Source organism: Rana temporaria, chromosome 2, assembly GCF_905171775.1.
Source record: "Rana temporaria chromosome 2, aRanTem1.1, whole genome shotgun sequence".
NCBI lineage: Eukaryota > Metazoa > Chordata > Amphibia > Anura > Ranidae > Rana > Rana temporaria.
In genome coordinates, this window is record NC_053490.1 from 425,324,012 (window position 1) to 425,342,379 (window position 18,368).

At 41.3% G+C, this 18,368-nt stretch overlaps 1 protein-coding gene across 1 annotated transcript in view; it reads left to right on the forward strand.

The window, feature by feature from the left end:
* The window catches only part of MBTPS2 (membrane bound transcription factor peptidase, site 2), an 82,283-nt gene that overhangs the window by 46,214 nt on the left and 17,701 nt on the right, over positions 1-18,368 (forward strand). Inside the window, exons 7-9 of the mRNA XM_040338250.1 lie at positions 10,784-10,964; positions 15,330-15,424; positions 16,308-16,503. Coding sequence (XP_040194184.1) covers positions 10,784-10,964; positions 15,330-15,424; positions 16,308-16,503 — 472 coding nt within the window. The remainder of the gene's footprint in view (positions 1-10,783; positions 10,965-15,329; positions 15,425-16,307; positions 16,504-18,368) is intronic.

Sequence of the window (18,368 nt, forward strand, 5' to 3'; positions counted from 1 at the left end):
AGCGTCCTTAGTACATTAACATGTAGTTTTCAGTTTTTTTTTTTAAAGGATGCTTATTTTTTTAAGATGCGTATTTTATTGCTCCTCCTATGTCCTGCAGATGGCAGAAAGATCTGATTGTTGGATGTGCGGCCCCGGCAACTCGCGAATGAGCGCTTAGCTTTGTTTTTTAACCATGCATGCGCATTCTGCTCTATTTCAAAGCTCAGCCTCCTGCGAGAGAGAAAACAAGCAGACTGTGTGTGCGTGGGTAAGGAACAAAGCCAATTGCTCATTCATGAGTTGTCAGGAACGTTCAACTCCTTAGTAAAATGAAGTAATGCATGTTAATATACTAAGGAAGGACGATGTAAATATAGAAACCTTTTAAATGTATATCATGTCAGGCACAATACCCCTTTAGGTTATGAATATATTGTGTATCGGTGAAGGCTGGTAGCATGTTTTAGAACATTTTTTTTTTCTGTCTGTCATTACCTGCATGGTTGCACAGCTATTTGGCTTGTGTCATTTATTGTGGGCCGTCCCAGACACTGACAAAGTACATGCAGCATGCATTTTGGTACCTGTTACTGTTTTTTTGTCTTCCTCATTTTGAAGGATTGATTTCACTTTAAATGCCAGGAAGCCCTAGGGTTTACTTGCAAATTGCTTGGCAACTGCTCTCTGCAGATGTGCTGTGGTTGCTGATTGCTGGAGGACTCTTAATGATTACAGAGCCGCATTCTCTCAATTGCTTCTAAGTGATGCTAAAGACAGCCATATACAGTATTAAAGCAGATGCCTCACTAAAAAGGATGGCAGTAAAACGTCTTCCCATCCTTAGGCATGAGGCAACCGGCCACAATCATCTGTACTATTTTAGCCTATGAGAAAAGGGGAAAAAAGTTGGAGAAATTCTCTTTACAATAATGAATGTGTCTGATAGCTGGAATGACTCATTATCATACCTTGGGAAACACTTAAAGCGGGAGTTCACCCAATTATATATTTTTTTATCTTTTCCCCTTCGATGGATGCTGGTTTTGTCTAGGGGAATCGGCTAGTTGTTTTAAAATATGATCCGTACTTACCGTTTTCGAGATGCATCTTCTCCATCGCTTCCGGGTATGGGTCTTCGGGAGCGGGCGTTCCTTCTTGATTGACAGTCTTCCGAGAGGCTTCCGACGGTCGCATCCATCGCGTCACTAGTAGCCGAAAGAAGCCGAACGTCGGTGCGGCTCTATACTGCGCCTGCGCACCGACGTTCGGCTTCTTTCGGAAAATCGTGACGCGATGGATGCGACCGTCGAAGCCTCTCGGAAGACTGTCAATCAAAATAGGAACGCCCAGTCCCGCGCCCATACCCGGAAGCGGCGGAGAAGATTCATCTTGTAAACGGTAAGTACGGATCATATTTTAAAACAACTAGCCGATTCCCCTAGACAAAACGAGCATCCATCTAGGGGGAAATAGTGTCATGTGCGGGTGAACCTCCGCTTTAAAGCGGAGTAGGTGTTGACAAAAAAAAAAATTAAATGTCAGCAGCTACAAATACTGCAGCTGCTGACTTTTAATAATCGGACACTTACCTGTCCTGGAGTCCAGCAATGTGGGGGAACGAAGCCCCGCTCCTCTCCTCCCTCCTCTCCGGGGCGCGAGCAGGAGTGTCAGGACGCCCACTAACACACAGCTACTTTCTCTATCTGCAAAGTAGATAGCGTCCTGACACCCCTGCTCGCCCCCTCCCCCCTCAAGAGCACCATTATAAATGATAGACCTGTTTCAGGACTATCTGCACCACCCATGCCAGCTTCTATTTCAGAGTGATAAGAGAAACTTGTGCGGGTTATGTGCCTACTTGACAAAGGAAACATGGCGGTTTTCAATATAGAAAACTGCTGCAGATCCCTGCCAGATTGTTTCTGGCACATGGGATGTGAACTGTCTGCCGGTAACCTGGCAGACAGCTAACACGCCTCTCTCTGCCTGTGCAGTGAACACGCTACACGAGCAGAGCCTGCATGTAGGTAAGGAAAACTCCTTTTCCTACCTATATACAGAGAGGGAGGAGGTAGGATTATTGGCTTTACTCAGGCAAAGGGAACCAGAGCAAACCGCTCCAGCTGTGTCTAGGAATAGAAAAAGGAGCGGGTCACTCCTGATGAAGAAAGAGCCTTGCATCCCCTTTGTTGATTCGGAGCAGAATCATAATCGTTTATGCCTGTGACCCCCCCCCCCCCCCCCCTCTATACATTTGAATTTGATCTTTGAAGTAATAGGGAATCCGTGCAGAAATAAAAACTATACAGTGACCTTAAGGTACCCATTGCGACAGTTGCCTGACTGTTCTCTCTGCAGTGTGAATTCCCTGAGGGTGGTCAGATTATCCTTGCATGAATGAATGCCCTTTTAATTCTGAGGGCATCTTCATATGGTGATTACATGCAAGAATAAAACATTTGTTCAATAATATTTGCCCATGTTTGTAACCAAGTTCTTTTTCTTACATTATTTTTTTAAAGCTTTCATGTTAAGTAATTAAACTGCAGATGCCTTAAAGGGAATTTGACTTCCATCCTCATGTGCTTGCTTTCCTAAAGGGAAATGTTTAAAAAATATTTTTAGTTAGGTAATGAACTATTTTGTATGTCAGGGTAAAATAAAAAATAATCCTTTAAGGACCCCACAAGTACAGAAAAATGTCCATTGAACAAATGTTTTATTCTTGCATGTATTTGCCAGAGACACACTCAGATTGTAATGTGTAGTTAACTTTAGAAGGTGACTGTACAGCTATGTAATACCAGGGCCTGTCTGATTGGATTCAAATGTAGTGGATAGTTTATGTGGGTCCTCATAATATATAGCTTTGGTAAATATAAAGGGGATTGGACAGTAATGTGTGTGGTGAACTTAAAGGGGTATTAAACCCAAAAACAAAAAATGTAATATATTGCAGTTTACCAATCCTTAAATGCAGTGGCTGCATTAAAGGATAAGTTCACCTTTGGGAACATGTTACATGTTCCAGCTGTCAGTTTTTTAAATCGGCTTTTCTGTGCGGGGCTCCACCCACACACCCACGTCATTCATTCAAAGTACTGACTTCCTTTGCGGATGTCAGCTTGTAGTTCATTGATTCTTCTAGTCAGTGTATCTGCTTACCCGAACGGGATGTACAGGCACACAGATACACTGACAGATCTGCAGGAGACCTGCATGGCACCAACGATTTGCTGATCGCTGGTGCAATGCTTTACAGGCTCAAAAAAATGCATATTTTTTACCTGCAAACAAATGTGCATTTATTTTTATTTATTTTTAAAAGTGAACTTAGTCTTTAACGGCTTCCTGCCCAGCCACTGTACATATATTACCAGATTGGGCAGGCCCATTCTAAGAGGACATACCAATACATCCTCCCAGTCTAGGTGCTGGTGTGTGGCCTTGGTGATTGACCATGTAATCACTGTGACTGATCACAGTAAATAGTAAACAATGGCTGTCATTCATGACGCTATTGTTTACTATCATGATCTCTATTATTGGTTACAGTAATCACATCATACAGAGCCAATTACAACAGCCCTGTACCATGTGATAGCTGTGGCCAATTACTCAATGGCTACAGGAATGCAGCTGAACTGTGTCAAAAATTATTGCTTATACATCCATTGTGACATTGTACTGCTCTGGCTGTGATTGTGTACATTGGCTGACTGCTCTGATATCACTGTATGTTGCTGCCTATAGCCATTGTCTCTGATCACAGCCACAGCAGTACAATGTCACCTGACCAATGCTGCCAGTCAGTGTCCCTAATCACCACTGCACCAGTCAGTGACAGTAAACACTGCCACACCATACTAAACTGCTGATCTCATATTTGTTATACTATCCTCCCCCTCTCTGTGGATTCATGGGAGAAAGCTGTTAACAATGTTCTTCCCATGTATAAGCTGACTTGTATTACCAGGTATTGTCCATGGAAATTTGATAGCGGGTAGCAGTCATGGATGGCCCAGTGAGAGAGAGCCCTTCTCTCTTTGGCTCCATGTTTTGTTGAGTCCTGACATGACTGCAATCCCCATATCTTATATTCTTTGTGGGATATATGGATGCTGCTCTCTGTACCAAAAGTGGATTTTATGTTGTTGTTCTGTATCCTATTTTAATGATTTTGGCCTATATCACTGCCAATTATGGTTCTCTGTACTTCTTGTACCAATGCCAAGTTTTCAATAAAGGAATATTCTGATTGTTAAAAAAAAAACTGCCGCACCAGTCAGTGTCCCTAATCATCTCCGCCCTCTCACAGTGTTCTTAAAGCGGAGTTCCACTCAAAAGCCTCACTTGTTTGCTTCCCCCCTCCGGTGCCACATTTGGCACCTTTTGGGGGAAGGATAGTAATGGGTACTGGTTTTTGACAGGTACCATTCCCCACTTCTGGGAGACCTGGATGCGGCAGGTTCCGCTGGAACTTCGGCCCCCCTCCTCCTCCCTCCGCCGCCAGGCAAGTTAGAAAACGCAGCACGTTTCATGCAGTAGGGAACTGGCTGTGTAAGCAAAAGGCTTCACTGCCGTTTTCCCTTATCAGGAATGGCGGCAGGAGCACCCGAGAGCCGATCGGAAAATCGTCTGGGGTGCTGACGTTGCGGGATCCCTGGTCAGGTAAGTGTCCTAATATTAAAAGTCAGTAGCTACAGTAATTGTATCTCTTAAATTTTTGGTGTGTGTGGGACCTCCTCTTTAATTACTGCCGCAACTGTCACAGTGTTCCTAATAACCGCCACACTAGTCCCAAAGTCCCCCATGGGTTGCTTCTCAGCCAAGGGAGTATTCTCACCCACAATTTTGCCTAAGAACACAGCCATGAATAAAGAATGGTACAAAAACATCATTGGAGCGCAAATTCTCCCAACCTTCCAAAACAGTTTAAGGAACAATGCATTTTCCAGCATGAGGGAACACCTTGCCATAAGGCAAAAGTGATAACTAAGTGGCTTGAGGAACAAAATATCGCAATTTTGGGCCCATGGCCAGGGATCTCCCCAGACCTTAATCCCATTGAGAACTTGTGGTTAATCCTCAAGAAGCGGGTGAGCAAAAAAAAAAAAAAACACAAATTCGGACAAACTCCAAGCATTGATTATGCAAGAATGGGCTGCCATCAGTCAGGATGTGGCCCAGAAGTTGATTGACAGCATGACAGGGCGATTTGCAGAGGTCTTGGGGGGGGGGGTCAACACTACAAATATTGACTCTCTGCATAAACGTTATGTAAGGGGAAAAAAGTGTGCGTTATACGCAGATAAATACGGTAATTGTCAATAAAAGACACTTATAAAATGCTTGTAATTATACTTCAGTATACCATAGTAACATCTGACAAAAATATATAAAAACACTGAAGCAGCAGACTTTGAAAATGTATATGTGTCATCCTCAGGACTTTATTGAATAAGTAGTTTATAGTGTGGGGGTTTATAAAACATTTTAGTGCAAGAGGACTAGAGTGGGTGGATGCTGTATATTTTGATAGTACTTTATGTCCAGCCCAAAAAAATATTGTGTTGTGTATAGAATAGGGAAATATTAAAGCCCTTATCAGGTTTTTACTGCTATCCAGGGCTCCAATAAAAGCCCCCCCCCCCCCCCTCTTATTTACCGTCACTGTGACAATTGTTTCAACAAATGGGAAGTAAGGGTAAATCGTCAAAAGAGATACAGACACAAATTTAAAAGCTGAGTGGGGTTCTAGCCTTCCCGTTACACTAAAAAAGGAAAAAAAGGCTGTGTTGCTGTTGGAGATTTTCCTTCACGTTATCTTTGCTGAAGACTTGATGGAAGAGAAAGCTGGAGGAGTCTCTTTAATGGAACCGCAGATATTAGTAAAGGCTTGGCAAATTTTTGGTGTTATAACATCCACTGTGTTGAGCGCTGCTTCAGAATCCGCTCTTTTTCCCCGGTCTGGGATTTTCACAGGTGCCGGCCGTTAGAGCCTGTCCTTGCTCTATTGTGCCGCAGTGTTCTCATTGATCACGTCATTTTCTCAAAAATGCTTTATTACGGGTCTGTTATCTGACAGTCCCTGCCCATAGCCACACCTCTCTGACACGTTTTACCCCGATTGGGTGTGGTTGGGAATTGTCAGATAACAGACTTGGAATCGAGATTTTCCAATTTTTTGGCAGACTTGCACTTTAACCTAGCAAATATGTACAGTACAAGAACAGCTGAGCTGTATAGACTTTTAATTGATCCGTTTGTTGTCAACATGAATGGCACTTCTGGAACTTGAATCAATTTAAAGCAATGCTACTCACTTTCCCTACTCATTTAGTCAGTGCTCTTTTATGCATAATCCATAATTTGCCATATATAATTTATTATTGTATAGATGAGGCAAATGTAAAATGTGCATTAGCTTGTACATGTAAGATTATGTGAGAGTAAAAGTGCAGCGCTAAGTGAACATATACATGTAAGTGAAAACACAATATATGGGAATTAAATGGGTAAACCTAAAACCATAACTATGCAAATAAATGCACCAGTGATATCCAAACACATAAATATAAGTACGTATAAAATGAATATATGTAAAGTGCACGTGCTAGGAACTAGTGAATCATCCAAAAAAACAGCACAAATAGATTGTAACATGGCAATAAATCCACCAACATCTGTGTTGCACTGAGATGGGGCGTGGGACTTTATGATTGCATATGTGGTAATGAAAATTCAAATAGAATATTGGCTACTTTGAAACCACAGAAATCATACAAGAATCGTGATATTATAAAAATATGAAAATTTCATATTACAATCACTTAGAACAAAAATCTATAAAAACATGATCATACAAAGAGACTAATAACATTATGAAATGATTTGTATACGTGTCCCATGCTGTCCCATGCTAACGGTCCTACATGTTTCGCCCATTGTGGCTTCTTCAGGGATGCATGAGTATACAAGGTAATCTAGAATGGATAGAGATTTCATGAGAAAACATACAAAGTTATACCGCAATGCATAAGTCTTTTAACTTTTAAGTCTTTAGTAGATTGCTTTAAGAAAGGTCTGGATTCTTTCCTAAATGTACAGAATATAACTGAGTACTAAGATTTGTAGGTATAGTTGATCCAGGGTAAATCCGATTGCCTCTCGGGGGATCAGGAAGGAATTTTTTCCCCTGCTGTAGCAAATTGGATCATGCTCCGCTGGGGTTTTTTGCCTTCCTCTGGATCAACTGTGGGTATGGAGTTGGGTGTATAGGATTTTACTGTGTTTTTTTATTTTGTTTTTTGTGGTTGAACTGGATGGACTTGTGTCTTTTTTCAACCTGACTAACTATGTAACTATGTAACATAATATGGATAATCATGTAGCATAGTGAATTGGCATATATTGCTTGTTTGGCTGGGCTTCTCCTTGTCACGATCGCTATCGTGCCAAACAGACAGCAAGGCGTGGTCACGCCCCAAGTGGCTCTGGGTGGGATTGAACCCAGGACTTCTCCTTCACTGCTCCAGATCTTTGCCTTTTGAGCCACTTCTCAAGTTCATATTCTGCTTGCTGTCCATCAAAGCCTGGTTCTGAACTATGTGCTGATTGCCTGTCTTTGAATCTCCCTGCAATCTGCACCTGTTTATCCTGGTCCAGCTGAGGCAGGTTTCCTAATCAACCAGGGTATAAAGCCCTGCCTCACTATGAGGCAGGTGTCAGTTCATTGTACTCTGCTTGTCCTGTCTGTGCTAACGGTTCCTGTGTTCCTGTGATTGTCTTCATCTACAAGACTGACCCCGGCTTCTGACCCTTTGGCTTACGTACCCTGGATTGCTGCTGTCTCCTGCCCTCTGACCCCGGCTTGTACTTTTGGACTTTCCCTGTCTTCTCCATCCCTTGACCCACGGCTTGTGCCCCGGACTTGTCTTTGGTTCCTGTCTGCAAACCCTGAACTTTCCGTCAGTACTTACCTGACTATCTCTGGAATCCTGGGCCACGGCTATACTATCCTGGGCTAATCTCTATCTAGCCCCCGTGCACAGACTCACAGCCCAGGTAGTGTCTTACCTGTATTACCTTGGGCTGTGTGTACCTGCAAGGGTGAGCTTACAAACCTGCAAAATGGACTCCACACAAGGTAAGCCCTTACACTCCTATGGATCACAGGAATGCAATTCGTTTGCTCTCCTGTGGTCTGTTTTCACCAGAGAGCGGGCTGAAGTCTGCTCTCTGCTGATGTCACAGAACTCAGTCCAGGCACAGCTCAGCTCTTCAGTGAGAGAGGAGGAGAGCTGCTGATTGACAGTCAGAAGCTCTCTGCTTGTTGTGAGAACCGAGCCATCAATATTTGATGGCTCGGTTCTCAGTGCAGAGGCGTCGGGGGACAGATACTGCATCCACAAGGTACGTATGATAATGGGAAAAAAAATTGTATACTTCTCTTTTTATTTTGTAGACAAATATTTTCGTAGACTAAATTAACACTATTTTAGTCACCTAAAACAAAAAACATTCGGATGACTAGAATACGACTTAAACTAAAATGTAATTTTAGTCAAAAGACTGACTAAAAAAAAATCGCAATCCATGCACTACAGACATATTTTGCCCTTGTGATATATAACTTGTATATCACAAGGGTTAAAACTGTGTCTGTAGTGCATGTTCCAACCTTAATGCCATAAATAATACCATGTTATTCGATTTCTACTCCAGGATTATAAAAGGAGTTTAAAAATTCTAGAGAAATGCTTAAATAATGCATTAAAATTTAACTAAACCCATTAGAAATAATTGGACTAAAATGTATTGGTGATTTTAGTTGTCTAAAATGTACTAGAGAAACTTGAGAAAATACAATTAAAACTAAAACAATTCAGATGACTTAAATACAACTTAAACTTAAATGGCATTTTAGTCAAAAGACTAAAACTAAAAGGAAACCGAAATTTGACGTCAAAAAGTATATTTCATTTTGAATTTGGGTTTAGATTTATTATTTTTGTGGCATGCAAAACATTTTTTGTGTGTTTCTCTTGGAGTTTCTGCACTTAAAGACCCCAGCTGGGGAATCCCCTTAAGCATTGTGCCTACAATCTATGATGGAAGGCCCTGGGGGAGGGGATTGGAGATGAGTGGTGTTATACCTTGCTGAAATTAGATTCTGGAGAATTTTTTGGAATACTTCATACAACACAATTGCATGCAGTTGCTCTCCTTGGGACAACCACTATGTTATTGTCCCCAGGGTTATATATTCAGCCACTTCTGTTTTAGGCTCGGTTCCCATTGGTGCGATGTCCGACATCGGATGTGTTCGCTCCGCAGTGCAAATCACATGCGATGTCTGTGTGATGCGATTTCAGTCATACAGATAGTATGGCTGAAATTGTATCACATCCAGACCAAACTCGCAGAGGACCCTTTTTTTTGGTCCGCAGCAGATTCGGATCGCATGGGTGTTCACACAGTTTGCAGTTGACACTGCAATATACAAGCTGATTTGGGGGTGTCATTAACTTTTAATTGACACTCCCAGTAGTTTGCATAGGGCAGTGTGAACTGCCGCCGGGAGACATGTGATGCGGGAGCCCGCAGTGGATTTGCAGGGTTCCCGCATCGCTGCCGTGTGAACCGAGCCTTAGAGAAAAAAATGGAAAATATAAATTTCCTATAATTGTAAGGTGCCCAATATGGTTCATGCAGGTATGATGACCGTTTTTTATTTATTTATTTAATTACCTATGCTTTTAGTTTCATTTTTAACTTCTGTTATGAGTTTTATAATTTATTGCTTTACAAAAATATATTACTTTGACTAACTAAATTGTAATTTCACCCTAAAAGGGAAGTTCTGCTTGAATACCTTCTTCTTCCAATCCTCTCTCACTTTTGGAGGTTTGTTTTAATTTTGGGGAGCGGGTACCCAGGTTTAGCAGGTATCCACTCTCGCTTTCGCTCTGACCACCTAGGTGATCCAAGCAGAAATGATTTAACCCTCAAAATGCCACACCACAGCAGTGTCTCGGCAGGCCCCATTCACTTGAATGGGTCAGGTTCAGTGGCGATGCCACCTGCTGAGGCTGTACACTATATTCCCAGACTCCTGGGAGGCTGATATCTGTTATGGTTTAATGTTGAATTGCACTTCATAGGTATGTTGTCAAATTTTCATAATTTAGATTTTTCCTATAATGAGAAGATCGCAAAGTAAAACTCCTCGCAAGTACTCTGAAACTATTTATCCGTTACTTTCAATTTATACACTTTGCAATTAGTGTTGTCTTATTAAAGGGTCACTAAAGGAATTTTTTTTTTTAGCTAAATAGCTTCCTTTACCTTACTGCAGTCCTGGTTTCATGTCCTCATTGTTCGTTTTTGCTTTGAAGTAGCTGTAATCTTTCTCTGATATCCACACTTCCTGCTTGTCTGGCTCCTTATGAAAAAACTCATACGAGCTTCTCACTGTGGTCCATGATCAAGAAGGTGTGATTACTGTGTGTCTAAAACTCCTCAGAACCAATCAGATTCATTTTAAAAACAAACACTGCCCTGTGTTTGTTTGTTTTTGTTCTGTGTGTCTCTGTACTTCACAGAAACATGAAACTAGTTTAAAAACTAAACTAAACTGCAGGTACATTATATGATTGATTTTTATCAATTTTTAATCATTTTTAAAAGCAATCAGTTAACTATTATGTCTCTATACCCTGTAAACAGTCAATTCAGCAAAAAAAATGTTTTCCTTTACTGCTCCTTTAAGTTCCATTGTGCTCTAATTTTTCCATAGGATTCTCCAGCAAGTGGTTCAAGAGGATTGTTTATTCGTGACATTATTACTCAAGTACAGGACTGCACTATTACTAAGGTCGATGACTGGCACACGTGCCTGGCTGACATCTCACAGAAGCCTCAGATTGGTTATTGCATAAGCACTTTAACTCTACAGCAGCTGCATTTCCCCAGCAGAGGTAGAGCCCATTTCAAGTATTAAAAAATTTGTGATAACATGTGTATATGAAAATGTATACACTGTATTGTCAACAGTATTGTGACGCCTGCCTTTACACGCATGTGATCTTTAATGGCATCCCAGTCTTGGTCTGTAAGGTATTGAGTTGGCCCGCCCTTTGCAGCTTTAACAGCTTCAACTCTTCTAGGAATGCTGTCCACAAGGTTTAGGAGTTTGTCTATGGGCATCTTTGACCATTCTTCCAGAAGTGCATTTGTGAGATCAGGCACTGATGTTGACGAGAAGGCTTGTCTCAGTCTCCACTCTAATTCATTCCAAAGGTGTTCTATTGGATTGAGTTCTCTGTGAAGGCCAGTCAAGTTCTCCACCCACACAAAGCAGGGGTTAATACAACTAAAGAGTTGCCACAGGCTCTCACCAAAGGAGCTTGAGTATTCCCACCCTATGCCCAGCTTATGGTGGTGGTGGGGAGCTTGGCGGCAGGACTGAGAAGAATTACTACTAACAGCAGAGGAATAAACACAAGGGACACTTCCTACTGACTATAAGTTATGCTTCTTTGTAGTGTTGTCCCGATACCACTTTTTTAGGACCGAGTACAAGTACTGATACTTTTTTTTTAATGTAATGTGACAGTTTGATGGGCACTGATAGGTGACACGTACTGATGAATGGCACTGACTCATGGGCACTGATAGGTGGCACCTATGGGCACTGGCACTGACGGCACTTATGGACACTGATAGGTGTCTGGCACTGTTAGATGGCACTGACAGGTGGCTGGCACTGACAGGTGGCTGGCACTTATGGGCAGGCACTGAAATGCAGCAATAAATGACATGAGGAAATGCTATGTTGCAGCACCCATCTTGGTACACCCTGCACTCGGCATCAGTAAGTATCAGCAGACAACTTGTTACACCCAGCCAAACTATATGGGCTGGGTGTAACAAGATGTCAGCTGCTGGCTTACTGTGGCCAAGTGCAGGGTGTGCCGAGATGGGCGTCGGGGTGTCCAAGCTGGCGGTGACCGCTCCGCCCACTGAGGCAGCCCGCCCGATCCGCCTACTGACGCAGCCTACCCTCCCCGCCCACTGAATCCAGATTGACTGTTAAATACCTTTTCTCATAAGCAGTATATAGCAGTCTTGTGACTTCTATCTGTGTCTGGCCAAAAACTGCTTAAAGCATTTAGGAGGAGTTTTGATTCTGCTCTGACTATCCTATAAGGCTCCAGGACCCATGACCTTCTGTCTGGACAGTGCTGATTGGCCCTGTGCTGTTCACATGCACTTTCCCAAGAAAAAAAACCCCTCTAGCAATACACACTAAACTGAGCATGTGCAACTTGTCCCCTACCTTCTGTACTATCCGGAGATGTTTTGAGGACAGTGGAAGAACAAAGAAGACTGCTTTTTTACACAATGCAGAGGATTAACCCATTAGATTCCACAGTGAGTATAACAAGCATGCTTTACTGCATATACAGACTGCTCTTACTGTTGTGGGTTTATTAAAGCGGAGTTCCGGCCACAATTTCACTTTTTAAATATAAATACCCCTGTAATACACAAGCTTAATGTATTCTAGTAAAGTTAGTCTGTAAACTAAGGTCCATTTTGTTAGGTTGTTACAGCATTTAGACACTTTATAAAATAGAAATTGACTGGGGCAATCTTAAGTGTGGGCATCATGAAGCCAGACTGTATGACTTCCTGGATTTCAGCCTTGCAGATCTCGCACATGCTCAGTGCTGCACAAGCAGTGTAATAGGTTTTAGATCAGGTTTCAGCACCTGTACTGTCCAAGTCACATGATTCTTCGAGACTGGGGAGTGCACAGACTCCTGGAAAGTTACACCCACTACATTCCCAGGAGTCTGTGCGGTGTAGGTTAGGAAGCTTAAGCACCTAGGTGCAGGTAGAGGGAAGATTAACTATTCTGCCTAGCAACAACACTTTGAAGGCATCTAAAAAAAAAAAAAAAAATTCTTAAAGGACTAATGACATTTTTTTAAAACTACTGATGTAATGTTATATTTATGGGTGGAACTCCACTTTAACACTTTAATTCCCTTAACCATGCCATAGTGTTCTGGCAGCCAACACACATGGCTGCCAGAATACCTGAACAGTAATTGTATTTGATTGGATGTGGGTGTTGTTTGAGCATTTTCTGCCCGGAAAGGTGCCAGCAGGGCCCGCCACAGCTCAAATTTCTAATGGTTCATTAGAAACTGGATAAGATTCACCCCATTTATGGCCAATTATTATTATTATACAGGATTTGTATAGCGCCAACAGTTTGCCCAGTGTTTTAAGTAATAAGGGCAGACAGTGCAGTTACAATACAATTTAATACAGAAGGAATCAGAGGGCCCTGCTTGTTCTAGCTTACAATCTGTCTTGTAGTCTTGTAGACTCTTGAGTAATTCAGATTTATTTACTGAGCAAACATTTGTTATAGCAAGAAGTAGATCATTACACCAAGCCAGTTTGTAATAGTTTCTTGTTAGTGCTCTTAAAAAAAAGTTATTTCCGTGTTTTTCATTGCCGGGTCTAATACCCTGTTTCCCCAAAAATAAGACCTACCCTGAAAATAAGACCTAGCGTTTTTTTTCCCAGGAGGGCTGCAATATAAGTCCTACCCCAAAAATAGGCCCTAGTTAAAAATACTAAATCCTAAAATCCACTCTATTACAGTAGTATATAATGTACAATATGTGCGTTTCTGTAATATAAATGTGGGGAAGCGAGCTCCGGCAGGTCACAGAAGTGCAGAATGGCGCTATTACAAAGGTATTTGGCACAATTATATTACAGGAACACACACGTTGTACATTATATAATACTGTAATAAAGTGGATTATAGGATTTTACAAGCATTTTAACTCAGTTCACACTGGGGATTCCTGACAGGCAGGGAGGGAGAGGGGGAGAGAAAACAGCACATTACATGGTAAGACCTACTCCGAAAATAAGCCCTACTGTGTCTTTTGTTGGCATAATTAATATAAGACCCGGGCTTATTTTCGGGGAAACACGGTATATACACAATTATAGTGGAATGTGAGATACAGCATTTCCTTCGTATAACCAAAAGTATTTGTGAGAAAGAGGATTGTTATCAAGTGAACAGCTGCTGAAACCACTATATACAACCAATTCTACCAACTTTCCAACAAACAAAATATGATAACAAATAAACTAATAATCTTCAAGAGTGCACTATTAAACCCCAAAATAGTGCACAAATCAATAAAACCAACTCAGAAATTGATGCTCGGCGCAGGCGGCGTAGCGTAAGCCATTTACACCACGCCGCCGCAACTTACTGGAGCAAGTGCCATATTCTCAAAGCACTTGCTCCGTAGTTTGCGGCGTCGTAGTGTAAATGGCCCGGCGTTAGGCCGTGTAATTCAAAGGGGGCCGCTTGTATTTAAATTAATCGCACCCCCGCGACGATCGCACTGCGCATGCGCCGGCCGTAAAAATAGCCCAGTGCGCATGCTCCAGCACATGACGGAAAACGTCATTGAAGCCGACGTGAGCGTCATTAACGTAAAGCCCTATTCGCGAACGACTTAGTAAAACGACGTAAACAACGGAAAAAGACGACGCTGTCCCGACGCCATACTTAACATGGCATACGACGGACCTTCGTAAACTTACCCCTCATATAGCAGGGGTAAGTTAATGCTTACGGAAACGACGTAAACGACGACGAGGCGGCGCAAAAACGTTCGGGAATCGGCGTATCAGGCTCATTTGCATAGACAAATGAGAAATCGTCGTGAACGCCATCTAGCGGCCAGCGTGGAATTACATCTAAGATCCGACGGTGTAAGTGACTTACACCTGTCGGATCTACGCCGTATCTATGCGTAAATGATTCTAGGAATCAGACGCATAGATACCCGGGGCCAAAAACAGAGATACGACGGTGTATCTTGAGATACACCGTCGTATCTCTTTTGAGAATCTGGCCCCCTGTGTTTAGTTTCCGCTATGTTCAAGGCGTTCGTCTTTACTATAGTTTGTTTAGCTGCAGTTGTTACTTGAAGCAGCAGTTAAAATTGAATCTGGCATGAATCTGGGTGGTGTAAGGAGGTTCACAGTGAAGGACAAAGTGGAAATAATTTGGAATATTTTATCACAGAACCGACTCGCTATAGGGCAAGCAAGTCAACCAAATATGCTAGTGTGTGCCATTGTCAACACAACCCCAAAAGTCTGTTGGGGGATGGTTGGTGACATTACTAGCACATTATGCCGTTGTCTTGCAGGTTTTTTTTTTTTTTTTCAGCGGTTTACAACCGCTTTAAGTATACTGTTGTATTAATTGCATTTTCCTTTGTTTTTAGTGTATAGGCGCCTGGATGGTTCTATTGAGTGTTGCAGTAACAGCAGTCTTACTGATGTCTGTTTTGCATATAGTGGTAATAAGCAAAGTCAGCAGGTAAGCTTGTGTCATGGGCCAATAATGACCTTACTTCTAGATTTATATGTAAATAAGATCTGATGTGTACTTATACAAATCTGTAGTTTTGAGTCCAGATTTCTTAAAGTTCCTGTCTATCCACAACTAACATTTCAACTTTATGGAATATAATCAATCATTAGCTTCTACCTTTTCTCTCTTCAGTTAGTTGAGAGAAAGACAACTCTCACTGCTCCATGGCATCAAAATGCCTTGGCCTTCATGTGTTCAGGTAGCAGCTTGGGAACCCATCCACGTTCCGTGCACCTACTGTATCTCCAAAGATCCAAAGTAATCGCAATCTCATCAATGGTCACTTCCAAATAAAGTTTTACTGGCCCAATGCAGCAGACATTGGCATCCCCACCAGTTGACCATCTTTTGAATGCATTTCACCAATAATAGGCCTAATTGTAGAGATTCTGGCAGTTTAATATCTCTGTTATAATTCACATCTCCTGCCACATCCTGCATAATGCAGAACAGTGAATGAGATCCATCATATGCATGAGAACACCAATACTGTAAACCGCTTGATATTAAAAAAAAAAGTGTGTGTGATTAAAATACACATATAACATTATAAATAAAAAGGTCTTTAAAACATCAACATACTGTATATCAATGAGATAATTTACATGAAACATCTCTTTTACATGTTTATGTAATAAAAACTTTGAAATGTCTCTCAAACATTAGGACATACAATGACTTCATAATAGTAACGTTTTGGGCCTTTTAAAAAAAATAAAAAAGTTATCAAACAAGTATTGCATCTCTTAATTGTTGATTTTGTGCATTGGTTTTATGATATATTTTTGAAAATGTCCTGACTTCTAATTACTGATTCTGCTGTTGACAGTATTCTTGTCTGCCAGCAAGGAAGGCAATCCAAGCAAGCCTCGAGTGTCGATCTAATATAGACTGTCAGAAGGCAGCTCCAAACAGTGTCTGTGCCATCCCATCAATAGAGAACCAAACTCGTTTCATCAGAGTCAAGCATCCACCACAACTTGACATGTTGTTTATAGGCTTTACTGTGCACCTAGAATATGGAGGTGAGTACCCATGTGATTACCATAAATATCCAAGCAATAGATGTCATCGTATCTACAGTTTTGAAGGCGTTTTCTTTTCTGATCCATAAAGCAGGTGGGAAATTTTTTTTTGACCATTATGCTCATTCCAAAATCAAATCAAATAGATAACGTAAATTGACCGCGCTCCATTCCTTAAACTGACCTGCCAGGGGCTCTAGAATCCTTGGATATAAATATGTACAGGGCCTTGATAACCACTCTCCCAGCACATGCTGATATCTTTGGTAAATCCAGGCCTATCAAGCTAGTAATAAACTCAAAATGATAAGGACCATAAGAGAGAAGGGACGTTGTATATACCTCTGAGACTGACATTTAAACAAATGTATATAAAAAAAAAAAATGTATATCACAAATGAAAAACATACATACAAATCATTATGTATACCACGCAGTACAAAGCATGGAAGTATAATGGTTATGAGGTTTGACTTAATTGATCTATGATCCAATAGATAGTTGGTCTACGTGTTTCATTGGAACACCCGATTCATCAGGACCATATATATAATCTAAATCATTCAATATACATAGAGCTGACTTTAAAAAGAAAACAAGAAATTATTAAAAGAATAAAACTATACAATAGGGACAAAAGGAAATAAAGGGAAGAAGAGCAGAATTATATATATATATATTGTAACGGAATGACCCGGGACAAACAGAGACTTTGGAAAGATGAGGGGTACTCCTGTGCCAGCGTCATTAATAACTCTTATGTCTAGGGTCACCTTATGTCCGATAGGGCCATAGGGTGACTGAGAAATTATATCCTAAAATTACAGGACAGGGGACATTACTGATAGCTCATATTGCAGGAGATAGTGCAAAGTGTTGGTTTATTCTATGACTCATCTCTCTGTGTAGACTGTTGACATGCTAATTGAGTCTGGTCCAGGATCTCTCATTATGTATGCTAAATACTGTTGTGTGTGTGGAATGGAACTTGTCAAGCTGTTTGCGGAGACAGAACGTCTGTCTAAAGATGTGGATTGAGGGGGATTTATTGTGTGATGGTGTTTTGTTTGAATTATGTTAATGAAGGAATGTGACTTCTCAGGTGCAGTGATAATTATAGCCCGGCCCCTAGATGTCTGGAATGTTTAGCAATTAGCCATCTGAAGGTGTATTGAAGCCCCCCAGGGTGTGGGTGGAGAGTTTGAGTGTTCCTGTGATCACTGAAGCATGCCTTGAAAACTGTATATAAACTTGAGAGCTAGCCATTAAAGTTGTCTTACATTTTGAAACCAGAACACAGAGCAAGTCTCGTTATTCTTGGAAATGGGATGTCCGATGTCTGTTGGAGTGTCAGATGAGCTGTCGTGTGTTGATGGAAGGTCGTAAACGGTGGTCACCACCGTTTACGACCTTCCATCAACGAGAGAGAGAGAAAAAAAAAATTCCTTAATCTACAGAGAAAAGGCATGTAAAAATGGATCACAAAGATGTAGGTCTCTGGAAGTACACCTGCCAGCCCGTAGGAAAAACACACATCTATAGAGGCCAAAATTAAATTAATCATATGAGAGGTGTATGCATTTCTGCTAAAACAGAAAGGCAAAGGCTCTGGGTCCAAAACGAAAGAGTACCGGTACGAACTAAAGATTAAAACCACTCAAAGGAGAACCCATTAATTCTAGACCCCGCTAAGCCTGTATGTATCAAAAGTGCAAGATTCCAATTAATTTATAAAATAAAAAGTATAATGGAAAAAACACTTCCCTTAGCCTACGACACATGTTATTATATGTTGTATAGAACACAAAGGAAAGCCTCACATGATTAAAAACCATAGTGTAAAATATAAAACACTATCACCTTAT